This window comes from Dunckerocampus dactyliophorus, chromosome 15 (genome assembly GCF_027744805.1).
Source record: "Dunckerocampus dactyliophorus isolate RoL2022-P2 chromosome 15, RoL_Ddac_1.1, whole genome shotgun sequence".
In the NCBI taxonomy this organism is placed as follows: domain Eukaryota; kingdom Metazoa; phylum Chordata; class Actinopteri; order Syngnathiformes; family Syngnathidae; genus Dunckerocampus; species Dunckerocampus dactyliophorus.
The window spans coordinates 11320946-11348918 of NC_072833.1; the positions used below are offsets into that span (position 1 = coordinate 11320946).

The window sequence follows — 27973 nt, forward strand, 5'->3', positions numbered from 1 at the left end:
TGAATAAAATTTTCGGGTTTTTTTGTAACGTGCTGTTGTGTGAACACAACTTTAAACTGATTTTACTCTTTTTAATTGTCTTTTTTTGTCTATCGTTTTATTAGCATTTTTCTTTTCTCTCTGTGCTACAATTGGTGAGGTATTATAGTATGCTAAAAAAAAAAAAATTGTATTCATATTATTGTTTTGTATATCATCTCTTGTTTTTGGTATACCTTGTTCCCATACATCAGTTAACCCAAAAAGTAGTTGTAGTTAATGTCCTGCCATCATTTAAATATGGATCCATACAGGTCGTTCTCAATAAATTGGAATATTCTGGAAAATCTATTTGATTTCAGGAGTTCAGTCAGTGCAGATAAAGGCACAGGAAGTTGCAGTTCATTTGCTGATTAGAGCATAAAGCAGTAATTATAAAACTTTAAAAAGTATAAAAGTTATTTAACTTTTTAACCAGTTTTTCGAGATACTGGATTGTTGTTTTTTTAGCTGTAAGCTCTCAAAATTGACAATCTTTGAAATAACTCCTTGCAATATTTCACTCTGTGTGTAATGAATCTATAGCATATAAGTGTTACACGTGAAATAAACTCTTCTCATTAATTGAGATGTACCTGTATATTTTTGTCATTTTAAATACTGTACACATACTAGCTACTAGTTGTGTGTGACCCCAGACTCATCAGATTGCTTTTCATTGAAATATGGCGACTTCAGTACAGTATGTCACAAAAGTGAGTACACCCCTCACAATTACATCTTTTCATGGGACAACACTGAAGAAACAACACTTTAATTGTAAAGTAGTTAGAGTACAGCTTGGATAACAGTGTAAAATTTACTGTCCCCTCAAAATAACTCAACTCAAACCCATTAATGTTGAAACCAATGGCAACAAAAGTAAGTACATCCCTCATAAAACATCCAACTTGTGCCAAAAGTGTGAATATTTAGTGTAGATACCATTATATCCCAACACTGTCTTAATCATTGGACATGAGGTGTACTAGAGCTTCATAGGTTGCTTCATAGGTTGCCTCTGGAATCGTCTTTCAGGCCCCCGTGATGATGTCATAGAGCTGGTGGATGCAAGACACCTTGCACTCCTCCAACGTCTATTTCAGGACGGCTCACAGATGCTCAATATGGTTCAGGTCCATCAACGTTACCCTCACCTTCTCTAGCAAGGCAGTGGTCATCTTGGAGGTGTGTTTGGGGTCCTCATCATATTGGAATACTGCCCAGTTTACAAGAGGAGGGCATCAAGCTCTGCTTCACAATGTTACAATACACGCTGGAATTCATGTTTCCCGGCTGCTGCTGTTACCTGCTGTGCATCCCAACTCAAGTGGCAGTGGTGAAAGGAGAAGCTTCTGCAATAGTAGGGGAGTGTCAGAACAAGAGGTGCCATGATTGGATACAACCATGACACCATTTTATGCATTTCACAATGTGCATTACAGGACTATACAGTCTTGAAGAGGACATGCAGCTCCACTTGGAAAGCCTCTTCATAAACTGTTAGCCTTGCTACTCTCGGAAGGAATTCTCCTCAGGTCAGGGGTGCCTAAAAGGGGAGAAAAGTTAGGACAATTCCAAGGGCCCCTGACTGACAGGGGCCCCCAAAAGTAGGTATGAATTAAAATATGATTTTGTTATGTAGGTTGAGATATGTTTTCAAATATAGTCATAAAATTCTCAAAACAATTATCAAACATCCATAGTCACCAACCACTCTACGATATCTTCATGAAACGTTTGGTGCACAGGCGGTGGCGATGCTTTGAAGCAGGCGGTGCACAATGTTGCCCAGTACCAAAATAAAATTGGGTTTTCAAAAAGGAAAGCGAGAAAGGAGAAGGAAGAAAGAGAAACAATATGATTGGATGATAATGCTCTGGCTACGCTTAAAAACGTAATCATCCAGTATATAGAAACTAAAGTACATGTCCCGTGAGAATCAAAAATACTTGTAAAATGTCAATGGCATTAATGAATGCTGCTTTACATAAAATGTGACACCAAACTTCTTTTCTGCTCTGTCACCAATTCCGAAATAAAATGAAAAAGGTCACGCATTGTGCCATGAAACCACTGTGGTGTAACGGTACACGTGTCAACCTACAAAGGAGGACGACTCACTTTCAATCCCAAATTGTACCATATTGTTTGTTTGTCTGTTATTGTGTTGTTGCTACCATCGGGATTAGACTAACTGGATTTGATTAATAAACACGTAAAATAGCAACGCTTTCCAGACGCTTTTTGAGTCAATAATCGTGCGACGATTAATGCAATGATTCCTAAACCTTTAGCACCACTTAACACGTGCGTTGCCTTTTTGCCATGGCTCCAAAAGTGCGTATGCCAGCGACAAAGTTGATGTACTGGTGCACACAGTCTCGTATCAGGTTGTGTTTTTATGGAGCACATACTTTGTGTGAAAAACGGCGTACACATCTTTTTGGCCCTCTTTTGGGCGTACGTAAGCTTTATAGATAAGACCCCAAATCACTAACCACGCAAACTGCTTATTACCATGGTGGATTGTAACAGAACTTCGAAAATACAGACACATTACCTGCATGCCCTACTAACCTGTGTTTCTGAGCATGTAGCCACCAACCTGAATGAACTCACTGACACCATAACTTCCTACATCAGTGTTTGTGAAGACGTGTGTACAGACAAAAACATCCTGGACATACAACAACAACAACAAACCATTATTTACAGCAGAACTCAGACAACTCTGTCCAGCCCAGGAGGATGCTTACAGGAGTGACGGAACACTTTAAACGAAGGAATCAGAGGTGCAAAGAAGCTGAAAGAAATATTCTCAGCGAACGACCCAGCAGCTGTATGGAAAGGCTCGAAGACCATCACCAACTACAGGAAACAGCCCCCCAAACCAGCGGAGAACAAAATGCTGGCCAATGACCCGAATGAGTCCTACTGCAGGTTGTTTTAACACCCAACCCCCACCTCAACTCACTCACAGCTCCAACCTCCACCAATAGGATCTGGCATCTGCGCTCCCAAAGGGTCTGTCCTCTCCCCTCTGCTATTTTGCCTGCATACAAATGACTGCACCTCAGGTAACTGAGCGGTGAAACTGCGGAAATTTGCAGATGACATCACTGTCAGTAGCCTCATCAGTGACAGTGACGGATCTGCCTGTACACACGAGGTGGATCAGCTGGTCTCCTGGTGTGGTCGGAACAACCTGGAACTGAATCAGCTCAAGTCTGTGGAGATGATAGTGGACTTCAGGCGATCACCCCCTTCCCCCAGTCCTCAACAACGTGTTGACAGTGGACTCCTTCAGGTTGCTGGGCTCCACCATCTCCCAGGACTTGAAATGGTCCTCCCACATGTACCTCTTGAGACTGCTCGAGAAGTTCAACCTGTCTAAGGAAGTGCTAACAACATTCTCCAAAGCAATAACACAGTCTGTTCTTTGCAGCTCCATCACAGTTTGATTTGGCTCTTCTACCAAACTCGACTGTAGCGGACAATCAGGTCCACAGAGAAAACCATCGGGACCAACCTGCCCTCCATAGAGGAACTGTACCGGTTCAGGGTCAACGGGAGGGCAGGCAACATCTCTGCAGACTCCTCACATGCCACACACAACCTGTTCCAATTTCTCCCCTTCGGAAGGCGATGCAGAGCACCTTTCTGATGTAACACTGAACTGTAATCTGTAACATTGTAAATACCATAATTATCTACTTTTTCTATGTAAATATGCATAGTATGCTCCTTCTTCTCTTTTATTTGTCTATTTGCAACAAAGAGTGGTGTTTCTAGTATGGTAACATACATGGCAAATACAGCTGATTCTGATTCTATTAACGGCAATAAACACTTCCTGTCCCTCACTTAATGTGTACTGTACCAAAAAAAAAAATCAAGATTACAAATACATGTACCGTTACACCCCTATTGTTTACACATTTACATAATTATGGTAGTACTTGCAATTGCACCATTGTGGGGGCCTCCCAAACAATATCCTTGAGTTAGATAAAGAGGCTAAATTTATCCCTGAGATGACAGTTGGCTCACAATGGTAAGTGTTATAAATAACAAACCCTATCATATTTGTGTGTGAGCACAGGAAGCAGACAGTTATTGGAGCGCCATTAAGCCCAACCTGGCTACTGACCTCCACGACCAGTTCTCCCTTTAGATTGTAGCAGGTTCAAACAATTAAATATTCTAACATTACAGTCATTCACTGTTACAGTCTGCTCCTGTTTAGGTGATTGCAGCACATTAGACAAGCGAATCCCAACCACTGTGACCATCAGGTGTGCCTCAGGAAATGATCCTATTTCACTTTTTGTCTAAATTATGTATTTACTACAAATCATTTGTTCATATTTGCCAGCAATGTATAGTAAGGCAGGAAGCAAGGCAGTAAACTTTGCTTCATTGTTGATGTCTTTCGATAGAAGCATGAGATGAATCTTATCTCCCAGGTGTTCATCAGTTACCAAAGCAAAGCCAGCGAGCTCCACAGAGCCACCTTCTTCCAAGGGTCCGCATTCAGGTTGGGCCATCAGCTTTCTAGTTCACTCACGATTATCATGTGCTCATCAGCTAAAAGCCTATAGAGGGAGCCACATGCTGCGACATGCGCTCCTCCAGTGAGGAGAACAGCAGCGGCCACAGTGAACGCATCACAGCTCATGCGGGAACAGGTTTACTTCCTTCCCGCCGCTCTGATCACATTTTGTGTTCATTCCTTGACAGCAGGGAAGTCTTCGCACTCTAACACCCACCCACTGCACCTGTCTGTGAACCAGCAGCATCTCCTCCAGAGAAACAGTGGTGCTACGTCCTTGCTATTAAATGACAGCGTTCAAATACACTCACCCACGGAGCTGCAAATAAATAAACTCAATAAACTCTGCTAAATACGCAAAGTTGTGTTTTTGTATTAGTACACTGCACTGTATCTGAGACCACTTAACTTTCTGAACTCCTCCTGCAAATGAAGACATGAAAAATAAACAAGGCATTATTAAATGGGATCAAATGGAATGGCCTGTATCTCTCAACTGTGCTTCCAAATGTCAATCAAATGCTCTTAGAAGTGCAGAGAATGAACTCAATCAATCCTTCTGAGCAGTTCAGCCAAGAAGAATAAGACATGTAGAAGATGTGGTCATAAAAATACATTTTTAATCATATTATGAGGCATAGGGTAGCTTTGAATTGGTCCGAAGAAGGATGCAAGTCAATCAATACCATGTTAGCCTCTGGTTATACATTAAACAGAACCTCTTTCAGCATGTTTACACAAGAATTGTAAACCAGAGCCATACGTTGGATTAATAGCTGTTCAATGGCCACCACAGAGATTTTTTGGGGCTAATTTTGGTCCAGTTTGCATGTCAAGAAGAACAGATACCAATATGGGCCCAAAAGGGTCTCTCTATCCTTCCTCAATTTGTCATCTAAAGGTTGAGGAAAGTGTAATTGATCAACTTCTGTCTTTAGGTAGAAACGTTTTCAGGTCAAAACGGCAAAGTATTTTATTGTTTCAGCCTTTCACCCACACAAAAATGGCGTTCTGGGAGCCCTGAAACGGTATTTTTTGAAAACGGCTTCCAGGGTGGGAAACTCTGAAAACGGCGGCTCGTTGTTTCCGTGCAGACAGCTGAACCGCTGTTTTACAAATACGGTGACGTGACCGATCCGTCGGCGTTACGTGACGTGACCAAGTGAGCTTTGACGACAAGCCAACATGATATTTTGCTGTCTTATTCTCCAAAAAAGTAATTCCGCTTCATCGTACGTCGAGATGAGCTGTGGAAACCGAAAGACGACGGACTTGCGCGCATGCGTTCTTTCTTCTTTTATAGTTTGGTTTTGCCTGCGTGTATCGTTTTATCACTCAGTGATCCGTTCCCCTTCTGGATGCACTATTTACAAATCCGGAACAGTGTGGACCCACATTTTTTCAACCTGACAAAAAAAAAATAAAAAATCCCAGAATCGTTCCCGTGTGGACAGGGGACAAGTGTGCTTTCTTCCATGGGTATGCGATATCAGGTGGGATGCGCTGTGACTGTCCTTGACTGGCATCACGGAGCATCAAGTCAAAACGAGAATGAAAGAACGATCTGATGATGGGTAGCACAAAGCCAAACGACAACGTTTAGTGTGATTGAAATGTCAGCGGTGTGGTTCCTGTCCTGGAACGCCCCCCGACCCCATCTCGCACACTCCTCCACACACACACACACACACACACACACACACACACACACATTCACCCATTATTATAAGGGATTACTGTAAGGACATATTATTGTCACCACTGATGCATACAAGCTGAAACAATGACCCCCTCCTCCCCAGTACCTCGGCTCCAGAGACCCTCACAGTCGGCCCCCTCCCTGCGCCCCACCCCTCCATTCTTTTATGTCAGCTTCCTGTCTTGTGTCGCGCCAGAGGAATAGCCATAGCCCAAATGTGGAGGTGCAATGGAGACACACAACACAACAATAACAACAACCGTGGAGTCTGGCTGGCCTCTACATGCCGTCATCAGGTGTGTGCCATGAATAAGCTTCCTCACTTAAAGCTAATAAACGCAGTCCGAGCGAGGAGTCACAAAGACTGCACTCCCCCGAAACCCCCCCTTCCCACACCCCTCTCACCTCCCACCCCAATCCTCCTACGCTGACCAGGAAGCATGGCTCGCAGCACGTACCTTGTCTCCATGCTCGAATGTTGGCTCAGACATAAGCAAACAGCCCCCTGCCAGAGCAAACACTGTGATAATCTGTCAACATTGTTCTTAACTCCAACACCACAGTCCAGCTTTAAAGGTGGCATTGGATGCATTTCCATGTGCAGGAATTTTAAGGGAAGTGCTGCTTGATGGTAAAAAAACAATTTGGGACCTAAAGGTTGTTGTTTGCATCAAATAAATATTGATCAAGGCCCTGTGCATTTAGTTGACACTATCTAATCAGATACAGTTCAACAAAACAAATTGGTTCGAAATTGTATTCCGGCCAATACGGTACTATCTGTCTGGTAGTGTGCATCTGTATAGGTATAGTCCGCTTTTGTATTGTGTCTGTGTTTAACATGGCATCACGCAAGTCAAGTTGTTGCCCAGCAGCACACCATAATCATAAAATGCTTTGTTTTTTGCTGAGGAAATACCGATACAATGTCGGAGGTGATTCTCCAACAGATTCTCCAAATACATTCTCAGGGCATTGAATGGACCACAACTGGAGTGTTCAGGTTGTCTTAGAAGACATTCCGCCTCTCATCCCAACAGGCTTCATAAATTCATGCTCAACGACTAGGTAGGGCAACTCTAGTCTGACTAGATAGGACAGCTCTAGTCTAAGAGGTTGGTGCAGGCTCCAGAGTATTTAAAGAGCAAAAACGTTCTCGTCTGGACATGCCTCTACCTTCAGAGGATAAATACTTTGGATCCTTCCCACATTTTAGTTTTACAGTAAGCCACGGGCCAATAAAAAACAAGCTGCGGGTCAAAAAAGGCCCCAGGGCCGCACAATGAACGCCACTGGTTTACAGTGTTTCTTTTTAGGAAAGTGCAAGTGCAACCTGTGGATGCTTATTGGCTAAAGTGCAGCGTAATAGTTCCACATTGTTGCCTGTACACGGTCCCTACTGAACAATGGCGGCATGCTGCTTTTGTCTTATCCACTTGTATTTATTTCTATTTCATCAGGAGGCAAAAAAGTGGCAAGAGGCAAAAGAAGAAGTGTGCAAAAACACGATACTTTACAGTAATGATGGAAGATCACTTTGGTTAGCGTGTTGACCACACAGTCAGGAGATCTGTAAGATCTGGGTTTGCGTCGCTGTGTGGCGTTTGCATGTTCGCCCCGTGCATGTGTGGGTTTTCTGCGGGTACTCCGGTTTCCTCCCACATTCCAAAAACATGCATGTTAGGTTAATTGGCGACTCTAAATTGTCCATAGGTATGAATGTGAGTGTGAATGGTTGTTTGTCTATATGCACCAAGGTGTACTATTACATTCAACAACGCTGTATGTACGCTTCCAGTCGCCCACTTTTGATCTGTACTATGTGGAAAATCGGTATGCAACTGTACCAAACCCAAGTCTTAGCACCAAAAAAAACCTGAATCTGAAAACATGCACCGTTACAGCCATATTGTTGGTTGTTTGAGTCACTCAGCTGTGTGACAATGCACGATGACGCTCACGCGTGACTCCTGCAAGACACAGCGTCCTATAGGCCACACAGAGGGGACTTCCAGGAAACATCAATGCACTCTAATCTCTGCTGTTCCACAGGGTGACGCCAAGGACGTTTGACATTAGCATTAAAAAAAAAAAAGCCACTGGAGTCTCGTCTCTTGCGTTTGACCGAGGGCCGTTTGTGTCATCGTATCACAAGGTGGCTATACCATGAGTTGGCTATTTTAGGAACACTGCCGCGCTCTCACACTAGCATGGTCACCATAAGGAGGATTCTTGGAATTCCCTGCCTCTTCCTGGAGTGGAAAATTGGTTGACTGTCTCCCATAGAGGTGCTAGTAGCTGCATCGCAACAGCATTATATAGATACTTTATTGAGCGCCAAGAGAAATTCACAAAAACCCACCCACGCACACACAGGGAGAACATGCAAACTCCACATGCCCAACGGAGATTCCAACCCAGATCTTCTTGATCTCCTGACTGTATAGCCAACATGCAAACCACTAGGCCACCGTGCAGCCTAGCTGGCCATTAGGAAGGCATCGGTCACTTTGGATTTACGACCAGAATGATTTATGAGAATCGAGTACACAAGATAGCTGAGATATTTGTGCTCATTATCTTACCTTTCTATCTTGTCTTTGTTTTGAGTCATACCCATACATTCCCATAGGTGTCCAGGTGAGCTCGGGGATTGGGAGGATTCAAAGGATGCAATTCAGGTCATGCCTCAAACTAGTCAATAAACACATCCAGTATTAAATGTTCACTTTTTTTTTTATTTTAGCATTTTTGTCTTGATTCCAGCGCGAGCACCCACATATACAAAGTACAAACAGCTGCCCTGGAGGCCAATAATTAACTCTTGCAAAGCGCAAGCGCAACACGGAGGTTATGTTTTTGGCGGCGTTTATCTGTTTGTTTGTGTTCAAAATAACTTGAAAAGTTCGGAATGGATTTGGATGACATTTTCAGGAATTGTCAGAAATGGGATATGGAAGGACTGACTGAATTGTGGGGGTGATCCGGATCACCGTCTGAATCCAGGAATTTTTTAAAGGATTCTTTAACATTGCGACCATTTTCGGCATTTGTGCATATAACTCAAAAAAATGGTCTTAGCACTTGGGAAAAAAAATACAAGGAGAAGTTACAAACAGGTTCTACGAAATATCAAAGACTGATGCAAAAAATGCAGGATTGTTATTTTGGTGTGAATCACAATACGGGGGTGCTTCTCTAGTTTACTGTATTTGTGACATTGACGTTGGATGCTAAAATGTAAGGGTGTGTTCACACTTGTCATGGGTTGGTTCAAAGGAACTCTGGTGCGTTTTCTCAGATGGTATGGTTCATTTGGTCACGTGTGAGCGCGATCATCCGAATCCTGGTGTGCACAAAACAAATCATCTCAAGAGCTGGGTCTCGGACCGGCGGTTCGGTTTACTCGAGCTCAAACGAGAACGCTACACAGACCAAAGACATGGACCAGTGTCCAAGTGACCAAGAAAATGCGTTGGAAGTGCTGCCTCTCTGTTCTGCTCTCCTATCTCTCTGGTTGTGTGACAAGTCTTTAAAAGTATATTTTGGAGGACATCTTAGGCCCTGTTCACATGGAAACACACCTGGGTTTTTTTGGTGGGTTTGGTGGGGGCTCCTTCTTGTTCTCCTGGTCACAACAACCCGACGTTATCAGACTTTCCCCACTCTGGAAGGCGTTTCCAAAATACAGCGTTTCAGGGAACCCAGAACGCCGTTTCCGTGTGGATGAAAGGCTGAAATGATAAAATACTTTGTCGTTTCGACCTGAAAACCTTCCAGCGTGGACAGCCCCTAGGACACGCTGTACAGATTACGGTATGTTGTCTTACAGCTGCCATGGGCAGGCCTTGGTGTCCCCCCAGTGGAACTGGAAGAGGTGGCCGCAGACCAGGAAGTCTGGACTTCCCTAATGAGACTGCTGCCCCCGTGACGTGGACCTGGACAAGCGGAAGAAAATGTATTTATGCATGTCGGGTCGATAAAAATGGCTTGGGAAATTGCAGTTACATCACATAACGCTCTTTAAAAGTATAGTTTAGAAGCTTTTGATATAATGTAAGATGGTAAATATAGCAGAATATAAAAATAACCTACATTTTACACCCAGAGGCGACATTTTGGTTTGGAATATTTGTAATATGTCACAAAAGCCGCCCATCAAGTTCTTACTTTATGCATATATTCTTTCCTGCGCAACCTTTGGAAAAAAAAACAATGTGAACACAGAGCAAACCCAAACCAAAGTGTGCACAAAGTATCTTTTAAAAAAATGTTGGTCTGGTCTGTGCACTGAACCACCAGTGAGACGGCCTAATGCAAAGTCAGGTGCATTTTGGGTTGCATCCAATCAGACCTCTAAACATAATTAGGCAGGAAACTCTTATTTGGACATTTTCCATTAAGATTTCCCCTCTGTCATTAGATAATAACAAAGTGCCTACATAATGTATGTCATCTGCACAAAAAATGTGTGGGAAGTCCACACAGGTTTTTTGGCGAGACACTATTTACTTTTTGGGGCCCCAATCTTTATAAACAGCCCTTTATTGGGATAACAATGAGAGAAAACACTTTTGGAGTCAGTGGGATTGTTACCAGGCGGACAATGCAACGTTATCCCATCAATGCTAAAAAGAAAAAAAAATCAAAGAGGATCAGTTTTTAGAAACACCTACCGGATAAGTGGCGTGGATCCTCAAAAAGAGCCTCGTTTCCAATTAACGGACGGAGGCGCACAGATGCTGTGAGCAATGCGGACACCGCCATGGACTTTCCCGGTGAGTTAGCCTCCCCCGTCCCCACCACCCTTTCGCACGCTAGTTAGTGGATTTAAACGCTTTACGCACATGGCTGGAGGGATGCATGCTCCACATTGAGTGCGTAAAAAGACGTGCGCGTCCTCGCCCAAACCAGGCCAGACCGCGCCTTGGAGTTGGCGGGGGGAGGCAAATAAAACGCTTTGGCCGAAGCCCTGCAGTGATGCACATGCAGCCTGCCGGAGGAGGGAGGGGGGTCTCTTTCTCTCCGTGATTCCACACAGACTGACTTCCACGCAGGTCGAGTGTGCCACGGAGGGTTTTGTTTGTTTTTTTGGATGCTGGCTTCATTGATGCGCATTTGCTGGCATGCTGTTGAAAGATGAGGCAGCCGTGTGCGAATGTTGCAGAACACCGGTAAAGGTAGGAGACTTGTCATGTTGTCACGTCCGGAACAAAGATACAGCGTGTGTGCGCAAATACTGGTTCGGCTTATTCACATTCACAAAAAAGTCCGTTTCTAGTCCAGTCCATACGCATGTATAGTGTTTATTAGACTTATGGATATTCATTTGCTTGCTTTAAAAGGTCCAAAATGCACAGACTTGTTCTACAGCGCAGGTCAAGGGTACATTTGAGGGAATATGGGACAAATGGAGCCATAGGCTGTGTAAGTGAGCAAATATAGTGAATATTGACATGACTGGACTTGTTCAAGAGTACTGTTGTACCCATTTACTGGACTTCAGGTGTAAAAGCAAAAGATACAAGAGTAGAAGTGTTTAAACTGTGGGCGTCATTGTTATTTTGCACCATGGCAAACACTGAATATAAACAGCTTTTTGAGCTCTTTCAATATCACCATGTGACACGTCTGTAAGCATAAAGGTCAGAAACAGTCATAGTTCATGGAGAATGTGAATTATAGAATATATTATATTATTGAATTTATGCGAAACTGTGCAAAAGATGGAAGTGCCTTGCGGTAACATACTTACATACTTGCCTTGCGAAAGTAAACGACGAGTAAAGTAAATGACTGTATCAGTATTCACCCCCTTCAGGTCAGTAGATGCACCTTTGGCTACAATCGCAGCATTGAGTCTGTGTGGATGTGTCTCAATCAGGCCGGCACATCTGGACACCGCAATTTCCCTCATCCCTCCTTGAAAAACAGCTCAAACTCTGCAAGGTTGCTCCTGCATCGGGCGTGAACGACTCTAATCAAGTTCAGCCGCAAATTCCCGATCGGACTGTGATGTGGGCTTTAACTTGGTGATTCCAGAACATTTACTCAGGTTGTGGGGATGGCCAGCTCATTGCAGATTTAGAAAAATACAACATGGTTCCATTTCTTAAACTGAACTTCAGTGGAATGCCTTGCAAGTGGGAAATGTTCTGCTGTCCTAAACTTTGAAATTACTTTTTCCTCCGAGTGGCTTGGTGTGTTCTTTTATGTTCTTGCTGCAATTGTGGCAGAAATACAAATGAACCAGAGACCGGACCTCCCACACACAGGTGCTTTTTTTAACTGTAGGTTAGGTGATCTCCATTTCACGGTGACACTGCAGGTGTCAACTCGGTGGATCCTTGCTGCAGTGGGTCACTCACTTTAAGAAGGTGAATATATCTATATTTAAGCACACACGTATTTTACATTTTATATTTTTCAGTTTGTCAAAATCTGGTTCACTTTGACATGAAAGGTGCTTTTTTTTGGTCAAATTCACTGTCAAAAAAGCCAAATTACATTGAAGAAAGCTGAAATATCCAAGGGGGGTGACCACTTGTGCAAGGCACTGTACTTCAGCTGAAGCAAACATGGGCCTATCAAATCGTGCCTGGGAGATAAGCAACCTTTACAGATCAGTAAAACCAAAGTGCGGTCTGGGGGCCATTGTTCACAGTAAAAACACAAATCAGCCAAAAAAAACCCATCAAGAATGAAAAAAAAAGATCAAAAAGGCAGAGGCTCATATAATGAGAAAAAGTGTAAATGTTGGTACAGATGAACCCGTTTAGATGGACGCAACCTAGGACTGACTGACTGATGTCGACATCATAACCGAAATCAAAACCAAAACCATTGCTGACACATTTACTTGTGACGTTGGCCAGAGGCTTAAGGAGAATGGGCGATAATAAAGGATTTTTAACCTACAGCATTTTGCTGACATGGTTTTCCTCCATTTGTGTATATTTTTACTGTGATTTTTCTTTTTTCATGTGATTATTTTATCCTCTCATCTAACAGAGCTTTCTTTGTATGTCTTGACTAAAATGAAACGCGTTGGTACACATGCAAATCTTTCTTCTGGTGGCTAACAATCTAAAAAAAAAATACTTGGGTGCATTTTGTTGGTTGCTGTGGTAGAATTGAGGTTAATACTGCAATGCTTTTATTTTGAAGCTTACTTTGTAGGAAATCACTGGGTGACTAGACAGTAGAGTTGAATGTTAAATAATAAATCATGCTTTTACATGGTTGAGTACTGCCTATTATTAGTATAAAAAAATGGATGTTTATCAAATTTTATGTATTTTTGCTCAAAAGTAAGCATTTTCAAGCGTACAAATGACTAAATGAACTAAAATAGAAATATAAGACATTCAGATAATGCAGACACGTTGATATGTAGTATTCTACACCGGTCACTTGGTGTCGGAAACTAATGATCTCTTGGTGTTGTAAAGCTGATGTTCTAAATTTGGATGTTCGTGAACGCACCTCTTTTTTAATGTTATGGTGGATAAAAAGGAAGTGTTGCAGGAAGGAGACAAGTGTGCAAGGGTTGAACTGTGTTCTGTGTTGGAATGGAGCCTGTCACTAACTGGTAGGCCTGTCACGATACCAAAGTTTGCGTTTGATAATTGTGTTACAAATTATCGTCGATAATCGATGTTATCGACAACATTTTTTGAGACCATTTTGTCATTATTGTCATGAGAGGTGTAATTTACATTTGAACCACTGGATGGTACTCAAGTATAGCATACTCGTGTGAGCCTCATTAGCTTGACACAGAAGTTGCCTGAACGTACGTTGTTTATAATTTATGCTGTATATGCCTTATAACCGTATTGAATGGTTGCATTTCTTTTGCAATGTCTGTCCGTTTTGTTTATATTTGCCGACCAAACACTTCAGTAAGCGTTGACTGTCGGGAAGAAGACTCCGCTGTCCGAGGCACGTCCATCGATTCAGTTGAGAAAACTGTCCGTGTCGGTTGTCAGTGTTCATGCGCTCACCTTGTTCATTCTGTTTAAACCAAAATATTGCCACTGGGGCTGTCGGCTGTGGCATTCGCCTCAGAAACCGTCACTTCTGTGCCTTCATTCATAATCTCTCCATTCATTCCACTATAGAACCAATGCACACAGGCAGATGCAGAGTGAACCCTCTCGTCATCCAGCCTGTGTGGCACAGAGAGACGAGCAGATAAAACACACATGCATACATGCACGTCAATTTATCGAGGGCATCATAATTGTCTACCTGTTTTTTTTTTTTTAATCGTTCGATTAATCATCGTTTTATCGATTATCGTGATAGGCCTACCTATTGGTGTGAAGGTTGGCAATAAAATTTCAAAAGAACATCAGACTCTGTGCGACTCTATAATAAAGCTACATGACATTACCCAACGCATATATATATATATATATATATATATATATATATATCTTATTTTCTATTATAATGTGTACTATATTGGATAATACACATGTAAAGGTGACTATAGGGGTGTTATTTCATGGCGAGAGGGCTCTAATAATGTTAGATAATGTTAGAATAATGTTAGAAGATCATAAATAGATTGTCTATGCTCTAACTACAAATATATTTTATTTATAAACAAGGATTCCTACTTATCAACATCAGGTCTGGAATCAATGAACTGCTATAAACAAAGGATGACTCTACAGTAATTATGTTGCTGTGGTCATTTGCGCTGTCCCAAATGTTACTTCAAAAGTGGTTGACCGTGTACGTCGATGTCGACTTAAGCCAGCACTTCAGCAACAATACATGCTCCTTGAAGCAACAAGGCCCTGGAAGTACAGCTCGATGTTGAGGTGATGCTAGTGCGCTTTGAATGTTGCCATGCATGCACAGGGAAGGGAATTAGAGCCTGATACTTTGAAAAAGATGTAAAACCACACACGATACATTTAAGAGGCATTCGCCTTATAACCTGTACTCCCATAAATAAGGATGCAGTGGCAAGTCCTACACACTAAATGTAACCCTTCGGTCACGGTTTTATTTTTATTTGTTACGAAAATGCTGAGCAAGTTGCATTGGCGAACGTCACATGTTTACGCAATTCAACATTGAACGTTTGAAAATAGAATGATCTAATTCCATTCCTATCTCCATTTCTCTGCAAATAGAGCCAATCTCTAAAGATAGTTTTTTTTCTGCAAGCTGGAAGATGATTTGACTGGAGTGTGACACTGCAGAATGTTGAGTCAATGGCGAGTGTGAGCGTTGTGGCACAGCGGTCACGTACTCCGGGTCAGCAGAGGTTATCTTCAGGATTCCAGCAAGGCCAAGCAGGAAGTGACTTCACACCTGTGTCATCAGAGATCTGCAATTTGTCCCGTCACACAATGGTGGAGGTCAGGAGGCATTCTCCTTTTACTGGGGTGCACTTAAAATAGCATCGAAGCCTCGCTTTGCAGGGGCTGTGTGGACAGGAGTGGACGGACGTGGCACGTGAGCATCCCAACACCTTTTGCCCGCATACCTGACGCGTCCAAAGTGATGCCACTTGAGGACAGCCCAGCTCCGATTTAAAATAGACTTGTTGGCAGACGTGACTTGTTCAACTTTTAAGTTTGGCCGTGCTGGCAAATTCCACCGCTGTGGTGACAATGCAAGTCGATGCATTCTCACGTAGGCCCCAAGGGAGATGAAAAGGTCGGAGTTAATTCTCAAAACTGAGTCACACATTTGTGTTTGAAGGAGGCGAGTAGCTTGTACACTATGTTAAAGGAAAACTGCACTTTTTTTTGTACATTTTGCCCATCATCCACAATCTCTCTGTGAGACAAGAACACACGTCTTTCCCTTTTCTGTGCGTTCCAGATAGCTGCCTCTTGCTGGCAGTTTTTCCACAAAGAATGCATGCAATTGGTATTCACCTGTTCCACCTGTAAAGCCCTGTAAAATAACCCTCCAAAAATCTCCAACAATGTTATAGACATACTGTAACCATGTAATAACAGGCACATTTATGATAACATGCAAATTGCAGTATAACTTACAGTATTTTGGTCATTTTAAGCATTGATTGAAATCGCGCTAATTCCGTCAAAAACAACAGCATAGAGAGCGTGGTCTTCGTTTGCTATTGCAGACTTTGTGAGAGCCAACGACAGTTACAACTACTTTGGGACAAATGAGGATCCAGAATCTTATCTTTTTGAGGCTGAATATACGGAGGATGAGCTACATGTTTTACAATCTGAGCAAGCGGGAAGAGAGGGTGACACGCCGGAGCAGACAGGGGCCGAGAGAGTCAGGGCGCCGGCGTGACTTGATGGTGTAAATGTGAACCTTGCCATTGCTCAAAGCATCACAACAAAGAATTGTTAGTGCTAGCAAACGTTGCAGTGGTAGAAACCCAAAATCCACTGGAAAATACGTCCAAGGCCAGCTGGTCCAGACGGACAAGTCATCATGATATTGATTCTGATACATGGAGCACACAGTTCTTGATATCACAGCTATATAGATAGTCGATCAGGCCGTGTCACTAAGCCAGAAAAGTAGTTCCTTGGTGTTCGCTCAATGTTGCTATAGCTTGGTTAATATGCATGTCACGGCATGTAAATAGTGTGTTGTTGTTGGGTTTTTTTTAAGCTTTTTTTTTTTTAAGAGGGCTTTATAGGTGGAATAGGTGAATGCTAATTGTGTGCATTCTTAGTGAAACACTGCCAGCACAAGGCGGCTATCTGGAATGCACAGAAAATTGACACACGTGTTCTTGTCTCACATAGAGATGGTGGATGATGGGCAAAATTCATTGTGCAGCAAAATTCAAAGTGCAGTTTTCCTTTCAAGAGTCCATGTAGATTGTCAGTCATACAGGTCATGATAAGCCGCAAAAGGATGAATCGAGGCAACTGTACTCTTCGTGTTGCTTGAAGACATTTTACCTTTAATCCAATCCAATCTAAATTTGAGGTGTTTAGGTTGCGCCGTGGGCTCAAACATTGGACACCAAGGTGGAACCAAGCCCAGCCACTGGTTCAAGTATGTTTACGACACATGGGTTAAGATCAAAACCTGCAAAGTACTTTTACCGAACACATCAACTCTGTGGACGATAACATCTGATTGACCCGAAAGGATCAGTGTCAATACACTGACGTTTTTTGGACTACGAAGTGCGAACAAGGGAGGATGGAAGCCTCAATATTGAGGTCTACAGAAAACCTATCCACAAAGACCAGTCCCTACTTTTTGATCCCCATCACCCACTGGAACACAAGCAAAGGGTCATCGGAACACTCAAGCACAGAGCAGATCACAAAAGCACGTTCCAACTGTGGATATCCAAACTGGGTCTTTGTCAGGAGGAGGAGGGCTGTTACACCCGAGCCTGAGGATGGAAACAGGTGGCGAAGTGTGGTCACATCTTTCCGTGGCTGGTTTGGCATTTTGACATTTTTTTCCCAATCACAACATACCTATTCAATTCAATCCCACCAACACCCTCAGATAAAATCGGGTTCACCGAAAGGACAAAATCTCAAAAATCAAACTCAGTAATGTTGTTTATGCAGTGCAGTGTATCGGAGAGTGCAACGACGTCCGCATTGTTGAAACCAAACAATCTCGACACAAATGTATGGCAGTTTCTTCAGGCCCAGAGTCAGCTGTTCATTTGCATCTCCAAAAGGGGGCACATTCCTTTGGAGGACAACAACGTTCAAAGCCTGGTTGGAGAGGACCGCTGGTTTGAAAGGGACGTGAAAGAAGCCATCTCCGTCAAACTTGAAAGGCCCTCTCTGAAGAGATGAGGAGGTTTACGCCATCACCTATCATCTGGTTACAATCATGTCCTGACATCTCTCCCCCGGAGACTGTCATGTTCTATGGAAACAATGGCCACTAACGAGCTGCTTTGCCACTAGCCAGGTGAACGACCTTTTGCTATGCAAGAGGGTCGTTCACGGGCCACACTAACCACCACAACAACCCGTGGTGACCACCCCCAGGGGACACACCCACTAGGGACATATGAAGAGGGGAACTCTTTAGAAAATTTTGAACTGAAGGAGCCATTTGGATTAAAGGTAAAATGTCTTCAACCAGCAAGAAGATTGCCTCAATTCAACCTTCAAAGAGGTCTTCCACACCTCTAAACCAATCAATGAATCAATAAAGGGTTGGACTAGACCCGTGACTCTTCATCATGGCAATGCATCTTGTGCCAATGGTCCTACATTGACACATGTGCACTACATGTACTTGATCGTGGCGGACCGCCACGGCAAAATAAAAGCTGCCACACCTTGAAAATTAGTTGGGGTTTTTTTACGTGAAAACAATGTTAAGTACAGTAATACATTGTATGAATTGACATACAGTATACGCTATATAGGTGGTGCCCATGGCAATTGCAAAAGGTAGTGTGGGTCGCATGTCACCCACATCGCAAGGGTCACTTTGTAAATGTCATATGACATTCGTCAGCTGACATTCATCCCCCTGCTGATTTGCTCGTGGAGGACACGTGTCGGCAGCCACACACGGATAATGCAACTTTCATCTTTCGTATTACGATGACAGATAAACTGACTGAATGGTAAGATGCCTGAAATTGTGACTGTGAAATATAATCTTTTGTATTTATTGTGGTCGTTTCAAAGTTTACCAGTTGGATTTTATATATGTTATATGTTCTATAGTAAGCGGTAAATCGTTTTGATTTGTAAGTTGCATGCTGAAAAAAGTGTGTGCACCCCTGTGATACATGTACAATGTACATAAACAGTCATATTTATTAATGTACTAAACATATATGCTCTATATTTGTAGGAGGAGGTAGATCTTGAATTAAAAGTAGCCCACAGGCAGAAAACATCTGAGCACCCATGTGCTATATAGATACATGTATAGCCCATTATTTACGACAATTAGTTTGAAAATATAAAATCAAATCTTAAATATCAATGTCAAATATCATAAACATGTTTCACTACGCTTTATTTTGGCCTGTCTGCTCTGTTGGCACTAGGATTAGGAGAAGAAGAACAGACCAAAAGAAAGGTATTTAAAGTCAATGAATGCATTTCTTGTTCAAGCCTGTGAAAATGACCGTAATGTTGACATTATTACTGACAGTAAATTTAAATATAAAAAGAAAATTGCTGCCACAGCGACGCAGCAGTGACATGACACAGCCGCGACAGCCCGCCTCCCATGCAGCCTGCCACCACAGCTTCAAAAAATCAGGCAGGGGGAAACCCTGGGTATACTGCTGTTTATGACTTTCAGACATGTTCAACAAGTTACATTCAGGAATATCACTTGGTTCAACATGTCTGTAAAAGAGTAGGAAGAAGCAGAGCTTATTTAATCCTTTCATTTTCGCCATGTCTACTACTAATAATTCAGCCACATCGTAAAGTTTATATGTTGAAGCTACAAAATATTTGGTTGGCTTACATTCGTAATTTCAATTTTGTTCACTTCCTGTGTAAAGAAAAGTAAGGAAGTTGTTTGAAAAAATAAAATATCGCGCAAAATGGCAGCGAAAATGAATAAGTTTGAGTACGTGAAGACACTCAATAAAGACAAGTAACACAAAGACGTAGACAAAGACATAAACTATGCAATAACTTATATGTCATGATCAGTGAATGGAGTGTATTGCTTAATATTGTGAGTTGGCATAATCTGTTATTATTGTCGCATTGATATTGTCAGTTGTGGATGACTTCACCCCGCATCAAGTCTTTGTGAGTTGTCTCGTTTACTTCCTTGTAGTTGATATGATGCCATCTTCAAATGCTTGGATGAGTTTGATGTGCAAGTCCAACATCAGTGACTTAAATAGTGAAATATTGTGTTACACTATTTGTTCTTTATGCAGAATTAAGAGTGTAGCGGAGGGAATATTGTATTAGTGTAAGTCCTACTACGAGCTGACAAGTTTATCTGCAAGTCTGTACGACGTCTGATGATCGTCTGCATCATCCCAGTGTGCGTCACAGTGGGGCTGCTGTGAAAGAGTGCATTCAGCATGCTGTGTACAAGGGTGAGGCGGCATGCCCACATGACAACACAACAGCCGACCTGCTCTCATTTGCCAAGCACACCCAGTGAACCCGCCTTGAATGAACATCATTAGGGGGAGATGTGGGAGTTGATTTAGAGTCAGTATAAATGTGTGGACACGTCCTACAAAGAGCAAAAGGCTTACTTGCAGATGGAAGTTGTCTCCAGCTGTGTATAGCAGAGCCAAGGATTGTGGGTATACTCAGCAGTACCAAGCTACAGGGCCGTCTGGTTAGCATGTAGCCTGTTTACGCTGGACCTCGAACTGTTTGGTTCGTATTGATTTGGTCCTTCTAAGGGTCTAACAGTTTACCGTAAAGGCCGGTGTAAAAGCCGCACCCACTAAATTTAGAGGGAAAATCAGATTTGTACATATATAAGACGTAGGTGTCCACATCATGAAATGGCATATTGTGATGCACACGAGTCCATGAGGCAGCGCTTTACAGGAGCCAAACATGAGCTATGAAAAAACTAACAACGAGCTTGTCAACCCATTGGAAATTGCAGGAAGTCATTACTCAATATAACAGTCTGACTCACGGTGTCATCTTACAAACAACATTAAAGTCATCACACTACAACTTAACACTCAAAAGGTACACCTAAGAAATATACAAACATGTACCAATAAGAGTTGTAAAAATGGGGAAAAAAACATTGAAGGTTTTCCCATAATGCATTTTGTTTGAGCAAACCATTTCATTGGAGGAGAAGCAGCATATAAAATGGTGGCTGGTGCTGCAATGCTGCCCGTCCACCAGAGGAAGCCAGACGACCCAGAGCCCACAGGGAGGCTGACGTCATTTCAGCACCCCAATGAATGCGTTGCTCAGACGCAATGCATTATGGGAAAGCTTTTTTTAAAAAAAGTTGTTTTTCATTTCAAAGTAACATCGCTACATGTTTGTATATTTGTCAGGTACAACTTTTGAGTGTTAAGTCGCTGTGTGATGAGTTTAGTATTCTTAGTAAAGTGTTCTTAGTAAGATGACACCGTGAGTCAGACTGTTATGTTGTTATACTGTTATCTATGTTGACCTCCTGCGATTTCCAGTGGGTGGACAAGCTCGTTGTGAGTGCATTGATAGGTCCTGATTGGCTCCTGCCAATGAAAGCGCTACCGTTTCCTCACTGACTTGCGAGCGGCACAGTATTTAAACAATTAGTAGTAGTTCTGAAGTAAAGGAGATGTCACGGGATTAGATTTTAGCCATAAATTAGCCACACCGCTAAACAAGCCGCAGGGTTCAAAGTTTAATAAAAAAGTAGCGGCTTATACAACCGGAATTTACGGTTCTTGATTAACTGAAACAACAAACAAACAACAAAAAAAAGATTAATCGACTAAGAAAATAATTGTACGTTGCAGTTCTGCCGACCATTCGAATCAGCACCAAATTGTACACCAATACATATAATTCATGGATTTTGTCATCAATGTAAAACAAATACCCTCAAAATGTTGATAAAAGTGTGGGGGGGGGAGAAAATGATTGCTCTTCTTGTCCCATGCTGCAAAGTGTCATTCAGATCAGTTTGGCTGGTCTTGCGTAACCTTGACAACTGACAACATTCTGAAAGCGCGATCTAAGCTGTCTGAGTTTAAAACTCAATTAGAAGTCCTGCTTTTCGTAGTAAATACTCTACATCAGGGCTTCAACAAATGAAATATTTATGTAGAGCACGCCTGTCCTATAGAGGATCTTCGACAAGCGTTTTTGCAGTATGTCATGAAACAATGTGGTTCTGTCATATACAGGATAATCGTGAAGGGAGAGGTCTGGCCCCTCTCCAGGTCCTTAGCTTTCTGAATACTGTACAAGTTCAATAGCCCTGCTCTACACCTTCATGTCTCCTGTAAATGAAACTTTAGTTTGATTGTGGATGTGGATGGCTACAAAATAGCACCCCATGATTCAGGACAGCATAAATGGTAGAACGTGGATGGAGGGATAAATAATGGGACTAAAAATGAGCCAACATGTAAAATGTTGCTTTGATGCTGTCTGCTAGGACTACTTGCCTTGCTGTTGATTTTGTTGGAGTGGACCCACCCAAGCCTCCCATCCCCACTGAGGCCCATCTGTGACCTGAGGGTCCTCAACCATTTCATCAAGGAAGCGCAAGACGCAGAAGTCGCCATGGTGAGTCCAAAGTGATGTCCGGTGGAATGCTTTAATCGACCACTGGTGACATTCCCGTAAACTCTGCGGCATCGTTCCTCCTCTTGTCTCCCCAGAAGTCATGCCGGGATGGATGTAGCCTGTCCCAGTCTGTCACCGTACCCCAAACCAGAGTAGACTTTGACGTCTGGGAGAGGAAAAATGTAAGCACCTGCATGCACACTTATGAACTTATGACCTGTGGCTTATACTGTATATACCTAGCGTGCTTTCGTGTGTGTGTTTGCAAGGCCATGGAGAAAGCCCAGGAGGTGCAGTGTGGCTTATGGCTCCTCCAGCAGGCCCTCGGCTTGCTCCGCAGCTCGGTCACCAACGTGGCGCTGCAGGGACATATTGACAACTCGGTGAGGAACGTGCTCAGCATCAACGCCGTACTGCGAAGCCTCAACATCCCGGTGAGTTGGGATCTAGTCCTCGAACACAAGTGGAAAATAGGAGAAAAACGTCCAGTTGGGCTGCACAAAAAAATTGCAATCTCAAATTTCTAAAGCACAACGATTCTTTTGATTTCACTGAAGGAGCTACACCAGTGGCGTCTATTGTACATGTCTTATCTCGTGCGTGAATGCACTGTTGAGTAAGGGTCGTTGGCCCGCGCATCTCTTAAGGTGTCAGGGAGTGACGTTTACTAATCGCACAGCCACACTTGCTTGCATCCGTTACACTCACCCGCCCAAACCTCACCAATGTCACACGCATTTCAGCCTCACACCCTGCCGGGGCTAAAACCCGCATCCACACATCCCCGCTAAATGAGAGTTAAGTCGAGTCAAGGCAACAAGCGAAAAGCCCTGGGCTTTCACCCGGTTGTCCAGAGTAGCTCTTAAGACGTCAGTGAGTGACACAACGTACACACCGCTACACTTGCTGGCATCTGTACTGGCATACATGACCGTGCAATGGGTTTTGACTTTGCAGATTATTTTGAGTCTTTCTATTCATTTGTATTTAGAAAGTCTCCTGTCAACTGGCTTTCTGGTACCTCGAAAATAATTTCTTCAAAGCAGAACAAGGCAATGAGAAGTCTTTTAATAATGATCATATATCGGCTCATACACTATAATTCTTTCAAACGTAAGCACAAGGCTTTCAACATGGAGCTGTTTTCCATATTTAAAATAATTTACAAATTTTGCTGGCCACTGAACTAAAAATTTTGCACCGCTTGACTTGAGTTGTGATCTCAAATCTAAGCAAGAAAATGGTGATTCACATTTTTTTCCCCCCAGAAGTGTGCAGCCCTAGTTTCCAGTTTTGTGGAAAGACTTTGTTTTATTTTGAGTGTGTCTGTGTGGGAATTTTTGAGCATTTATCATGGGACAGCCAGACTTGTGCGCTGAGGCTGCCAAACAGCGAAGGCTTCAGGTTGAAGCTTCGAGAGAAATAAATTCATCTGAAGAACAGCCTGTGTTCAAGCTCCCTGAAATAAATCTATAAACAAGGCTCTTGTTTGGCATGAAAAAGGTTCACTGTTTGGCAGGAATGGAAAGGTCATCTGGTGTTTCATCGACATGAGTAATATTTTGATTTCGTATAAGCATATAATCTGAAGTCCATGTGCATTTACAATACCAACAAAAGCATCAAGTCATCCTAAATCAATTCATCAGTCACAGCCATGAATCTGAATCCTTCCTTTTGCAATATCGGTGACCTCACAGATGCTCCAAATCTTGTTGAATGAGGTGGAATGCCAATCATGTCAATGCATATTCTTCCTTCTGCTGTTCAGGAATACGCGCCACCAGCGAGCGCGGTGGGCCTGGAGGGAACGTGGCGAGTGTCCACGGCGACCGACCTCCTGCAAGTGCACGTCAACTTCCTGCGAGGCAAAGTGCGCCTCCTCCTCACGGACGCGCAGGCTTGTCAGCAAGACGTCAGCTGATCGGCCCGTCTCCCCACTCCCAAGGCTAAAGCTGCTTTAAAGGGCCTCGACTCTGATGACCTACTTGCTAGCTGCTAGAAACCACATCCAAACCATCTTTTTTAAAATATTTTTTTGAAGTAAGCTAAAGCAAAGGCAAAGAACCGTCGCAGGGGGGTCTTTCGGAGAGAGTGGCACCTTGAATTGTGGACACATGCCGACCAAAACAAGAAGCACTGCTCTTGCACTTTGTGTCAATGCACTAGTGTGTGCCAGTTAGGACTGCACATGGTGTCCTTGTCTCTTTCCCAAGAGATTAGCCTTTTGTAAGTGAATTATGGAGCGAGACGCCCAGAAATATTGATAACACGCCAATGCCGCATGGCTACGAAACATGAATGAGAAGCCTTTACACCCTTGTTCAGCCAGGACTTGTACAAATATTTGTCTCTTTTATTAGATTTCTACTCTGTGACAAGGTTTAATATATTTGTAAACATTGACTATTTATACAGATTTTCTACTTTTTAGCTTTGTATTTTTCAGTGTCCATCTTTCAGACTTTAGTAAAAAAAAAAATCAAATAAAAAAATCACTTTGTTTTGTATGTTCTCCGAGCAAGAGGTCATTGTGGAGGACATGAGAACTGTGAAGTTGCGCTGTTGTCATTATCGGTCCAGCTAACAATCAAGCAGAGCCAGTGCGCTGATAGCCTACAAAAAAGAAACAAAACATCCTGCAAGGCCATTGCAAACAGTTTCCACAAACATACACTTTACTGTCTTCATTTCGCAAGCGTGCAAAGGAAAGCAAACTGTCCCCTGGAATTTGCGTCATTTCGAGAAAATGGAAGTTGAGCTATTCCAAACTAGTCGAGTTTTCTTCCTTGTTGTTTTCCTCCTTTGTAACTTGTTGCGCAAGTGAACGATGGCTTTGAGGATGTTTGCACATGTTCTCCTTTCCTGTTTTCGTGTTGCATTCAATCACTGTATAATTTGCTATTTAAATACAAAGCATTACTCTCGGATGAAGAAAGGATAGAAACAACCAGTCTGTCCTTGTCTCCGCTTGTCTTCCGGTCGGCGGCATAAACCGCAGAGCTTGCATAGCTCTGACCCCAAAATAAAAGGCCGCTTTCATACTGAGCCACCATGCAGCATCCAATGTTTGCAGCAACATCACCACAAATGAACGTATACATGACAGAAAACTTTATTTGTGCCTAGATGGCATCATAATCGTACAGGTGCCATTGACAATACAGCACTGTAAGTTAATATCCATATTCAAATGTCAATTGTGTGAAAAGATGGGAAACAAGGGTCTATCTACTGACATCTAGTGGACAGTCTATACACCAGCCTGGATCTACAGGTATATACAACGTGCTTGTATATACAGTCTCAGTATATACTACCAGTCAAAAGTTTGACACCCTGAACCAAAAGGGCTAGAACAGCATTGTGCAGTGCCACGCTGTACCCTCGGGTATGTGCCTACTTGGTCAGGGGTTCATCTGAGCGCAAGATTACAACCCACAATGTACAATCATGGGAAAAAATGAAGAGACCACCTTTGTTTCTTCAGTTTATTGATCCATTTTTATGCCTGGTACATTTGTTTGGACAAATATAACAGAAATAGCTCATAAGAGTTTAAGTTAAGAGTTGATATCTAGCAACTTCCATGGTTTTCTTGATAACATAAATCACTTACGTTCTTACATGAATAGCTATAGCACTGTACTGCCAAAAATATTTAACTCTTACGAGCTACTTTTGTTGTCATCGTTGCATTTGCCCAAACAAAAGGTAGTTTTAGTTGCATCGGGCATTAAAATGACCAAGAAACTGAAGAAAAAATGGTGGTCTAAATCATTTTTTCCATGACTGTACTTTAAATCCAAGCTATACCAGAACTACCCGAGAAAAGAAACAAGATGTGTCTGGTGTGAAAAAGATCATGCTGTCTATTTCATGTTGCTTACCATCTTCTTTTTCCTGGCATAGCTTGGATTTACATTTTGGGCCATTTGAGTTAACTCGCTATACAGTAAATTAACCCGTCCAACTACGCCAGGGGTTTCCAAAGTGCAGCCTGGGGGCTGTTTGTGACACAAAGCTTGTTTTTAATTGGCCCACGGCATATTCTACAACTACAATTAAACAAGAGGGAGGGAACAACAAACCTTAAAAAAAGTGTAGAACAGCACAACGCAACAAGAAAAGGTTTACATTATAATACTAATAACACGACTGTTTAAAATATTAAAATAAATAAATCAAAAAGGTAGGAAAGGGTTGGGCACCCTTGACCAACTAGTAGCATACCTGTTCAGTGTCCTAAAACTCGTGACCTGTAGTGTATACACAATAGTCACCTGCAGGTGTTTACACTGTGCTGTAAAACATGCAAAATGATAAATTCCGCCCTCCAAGGATGTCAAAGCATTACAATAACAGTTTATACGAACAAACACACGCATGCGGTTGTTGTTGAGGGAACCACACTCTTGCAGTCACTGGGGGTCAGGGTAGAAAACCTTGATGTGGATGGCAGAGTTGTTGCGTGTGCGTGTCATGGGCTCCCCGGCCTCATCCGGATCCTCAGGCTCCAGGTCGTCCACCAACTCCACCGTGGAGGTGTTGGCGGCCAACTGCAGCGCTCCCTGACTGCTAGCCTGCAGCTGCAGCGCAATGTTGATGGCCCTGTTGATGGCCAGGCCCAGGCCGTGAACGCAGATCTCCCGGTGGCCGCCGCCGTCCAGCAGCTTCTGACAGCGAGCCAGCTGAGCCCGAAAGTCCGTCTTCATGTTAACGTACACGTCGTTTCGCCGCTTTGGGAGCTTACGAGGGAGTCGTTTGCGAAGGGTGTACTCCACTGGGTCTATGTCCACAGTGAGGCATGTGGGGTCAGAGTGCACTGGGGCCGCCGCAGGATGGGAGGTCATCCCTGGATTGCGCGGCTCCGTCATAGCCATTAAATGTGTGGAGGTGAATGCACTAAAGCCACAAATGGAGCGAAATGCTGCAGCAGGAGAAAAGTTGAAGCAATTTCGGTTGAAACTTTTCATGTTCTTATTGTGACAGTCGGAAGTCCGTTAAAATAAAGCTAGCAAGTAAAGCTAACGGTTCGGTAACAAAATACACACTTGCCTGCTTCGAAACAAAAAAAATATGATATAGCCTAAACCTTGGCTATCTCGAATAAAAGGTATCTTACCTTTATGGCGATAATTCGAGGATATAGTCAGCTCCTCTCGTTGCTTAAAACACTAACTAGCCTTTAGCACGAGCAAAGGAGGTTGTTCGCAGCCATTGACCCGGAAAAAGTAAGACCCGGATGTCGAATAAAACAGGAAGTGAATGACATCACCGTACAAAAACAAGAATATATTGTATCATTTATTAGTATTACAAAAACAGGATTTTAAAATAATAACGTGGAAAAGCTTACCTATGTTCACGGTAACATAATAAACAAAAAAATAAATTAACATGTTGTGGTTTGTGTTGTTGTCTTTTTAGACAATATGTGGTATTCTCTGGATGGATTCTCCATGGAATGTAATTTTTGTATTGATAAATCAATTCACACAG

General features: G+C 42.7%; 2 protein-coding genes and 1 long non-coding RNA gene across 4 annotated transcripts; 1 reads left to right on the plus strand and 2 right to left on the minus strand.

The window, feature by feature from the left end:
* Positions 1-777: 777 nt before the first annotated feature.
* Positions 778-11757, minus strand: LOC129168117 (uncharacterized). Of its 2 annotated transcripts, XR_008566224.1 has the most exons (6): positions 10949-11757; positions 10103-10210; positions 9857-10006; positions 1462-1567; positions 1328-1373; positions 778-1237 (listed from the first exon to the last, which is right to left on the minus strand). It is a non-coding gene; the product is annotated as an uncharacterized LOC129168117 (long non-coding RNA). The 2 variants fall into 2 exon arrangements; XR_008566223.1 differs by having other exon boundaries at positions 1328-1567.
* On the plus strand, positions 11228-25806 carry epoa (erythropoietin a). Its single transcript, XM_054753013.1, has 5 exons — positions 11228-11452; positions 22341-22471; positions 22567-22653; positions 22741-22905; positions 24243-25806. Exons 1-5 carry the CDS (start codon positions 11431-11433, stop codon positions 24393-24395), a joined length of 558 nt encoding a protein of 185 aa, XP_054608988.1. The 5' UTR covers positions 11228-11430; the 3' UTR covers positions 24396-25806.
* pop7 (POP7 homolog, ribonuclease P/MRP subunit) lies at positions 24893-27716 on the minus strand. Its single transcript, XM_054753014.1, has 2 exons — positions 27597-27716; positions 24893-27401 (listed from the first exon to the last, which is right to left on the minus strand). Exon 2 carries the CDS (start codon positions 27352-27354, stop codon positions 26893-26895), a length of 462 nt encoding a protein of 153 aa, XP_054608989.1. The 5' UTR covers positions 27355-27401; positions 27597-27716; the 3' UTR covers positions 24893-26892.
* Between the last annotated feature and the right edge of the window lie 257 nt (positions 27717-27973).

What these genes read in the sequence shown, in the direction of transcription:
- pop7 (XM_054753014.1), bottom strand. Translation starts at nt 27,354, where the DNA reads ATGGCTATGACGGAGCCGCGCAATCCAGGGATGACCTCCCATCCTGCG.
- epoa (XM_054753013.1), top strand. Translation starts at nt 11,431, where the DNA reads ATGTTGCAGAACACCGGTAAAG. An exon ending in AAGACGCAGAAGTCGCCATG is followed by an intron (nt 22,472 to 22,566) that starts GTGAGTCCAAAG and finishes TTGTCTCCCCAG; the next exon opens with AAGTCATGCCGGGATGGATG. An exon ending in TGCGAAGCCTCAACATCCCG is followed by an intron (nt 22,906 to 24,242) that starts GTGAGTTGGGAT and finishes TCTGCTGTTCAG; the next exon opens with GAATACGCGCCACCAGCGAG.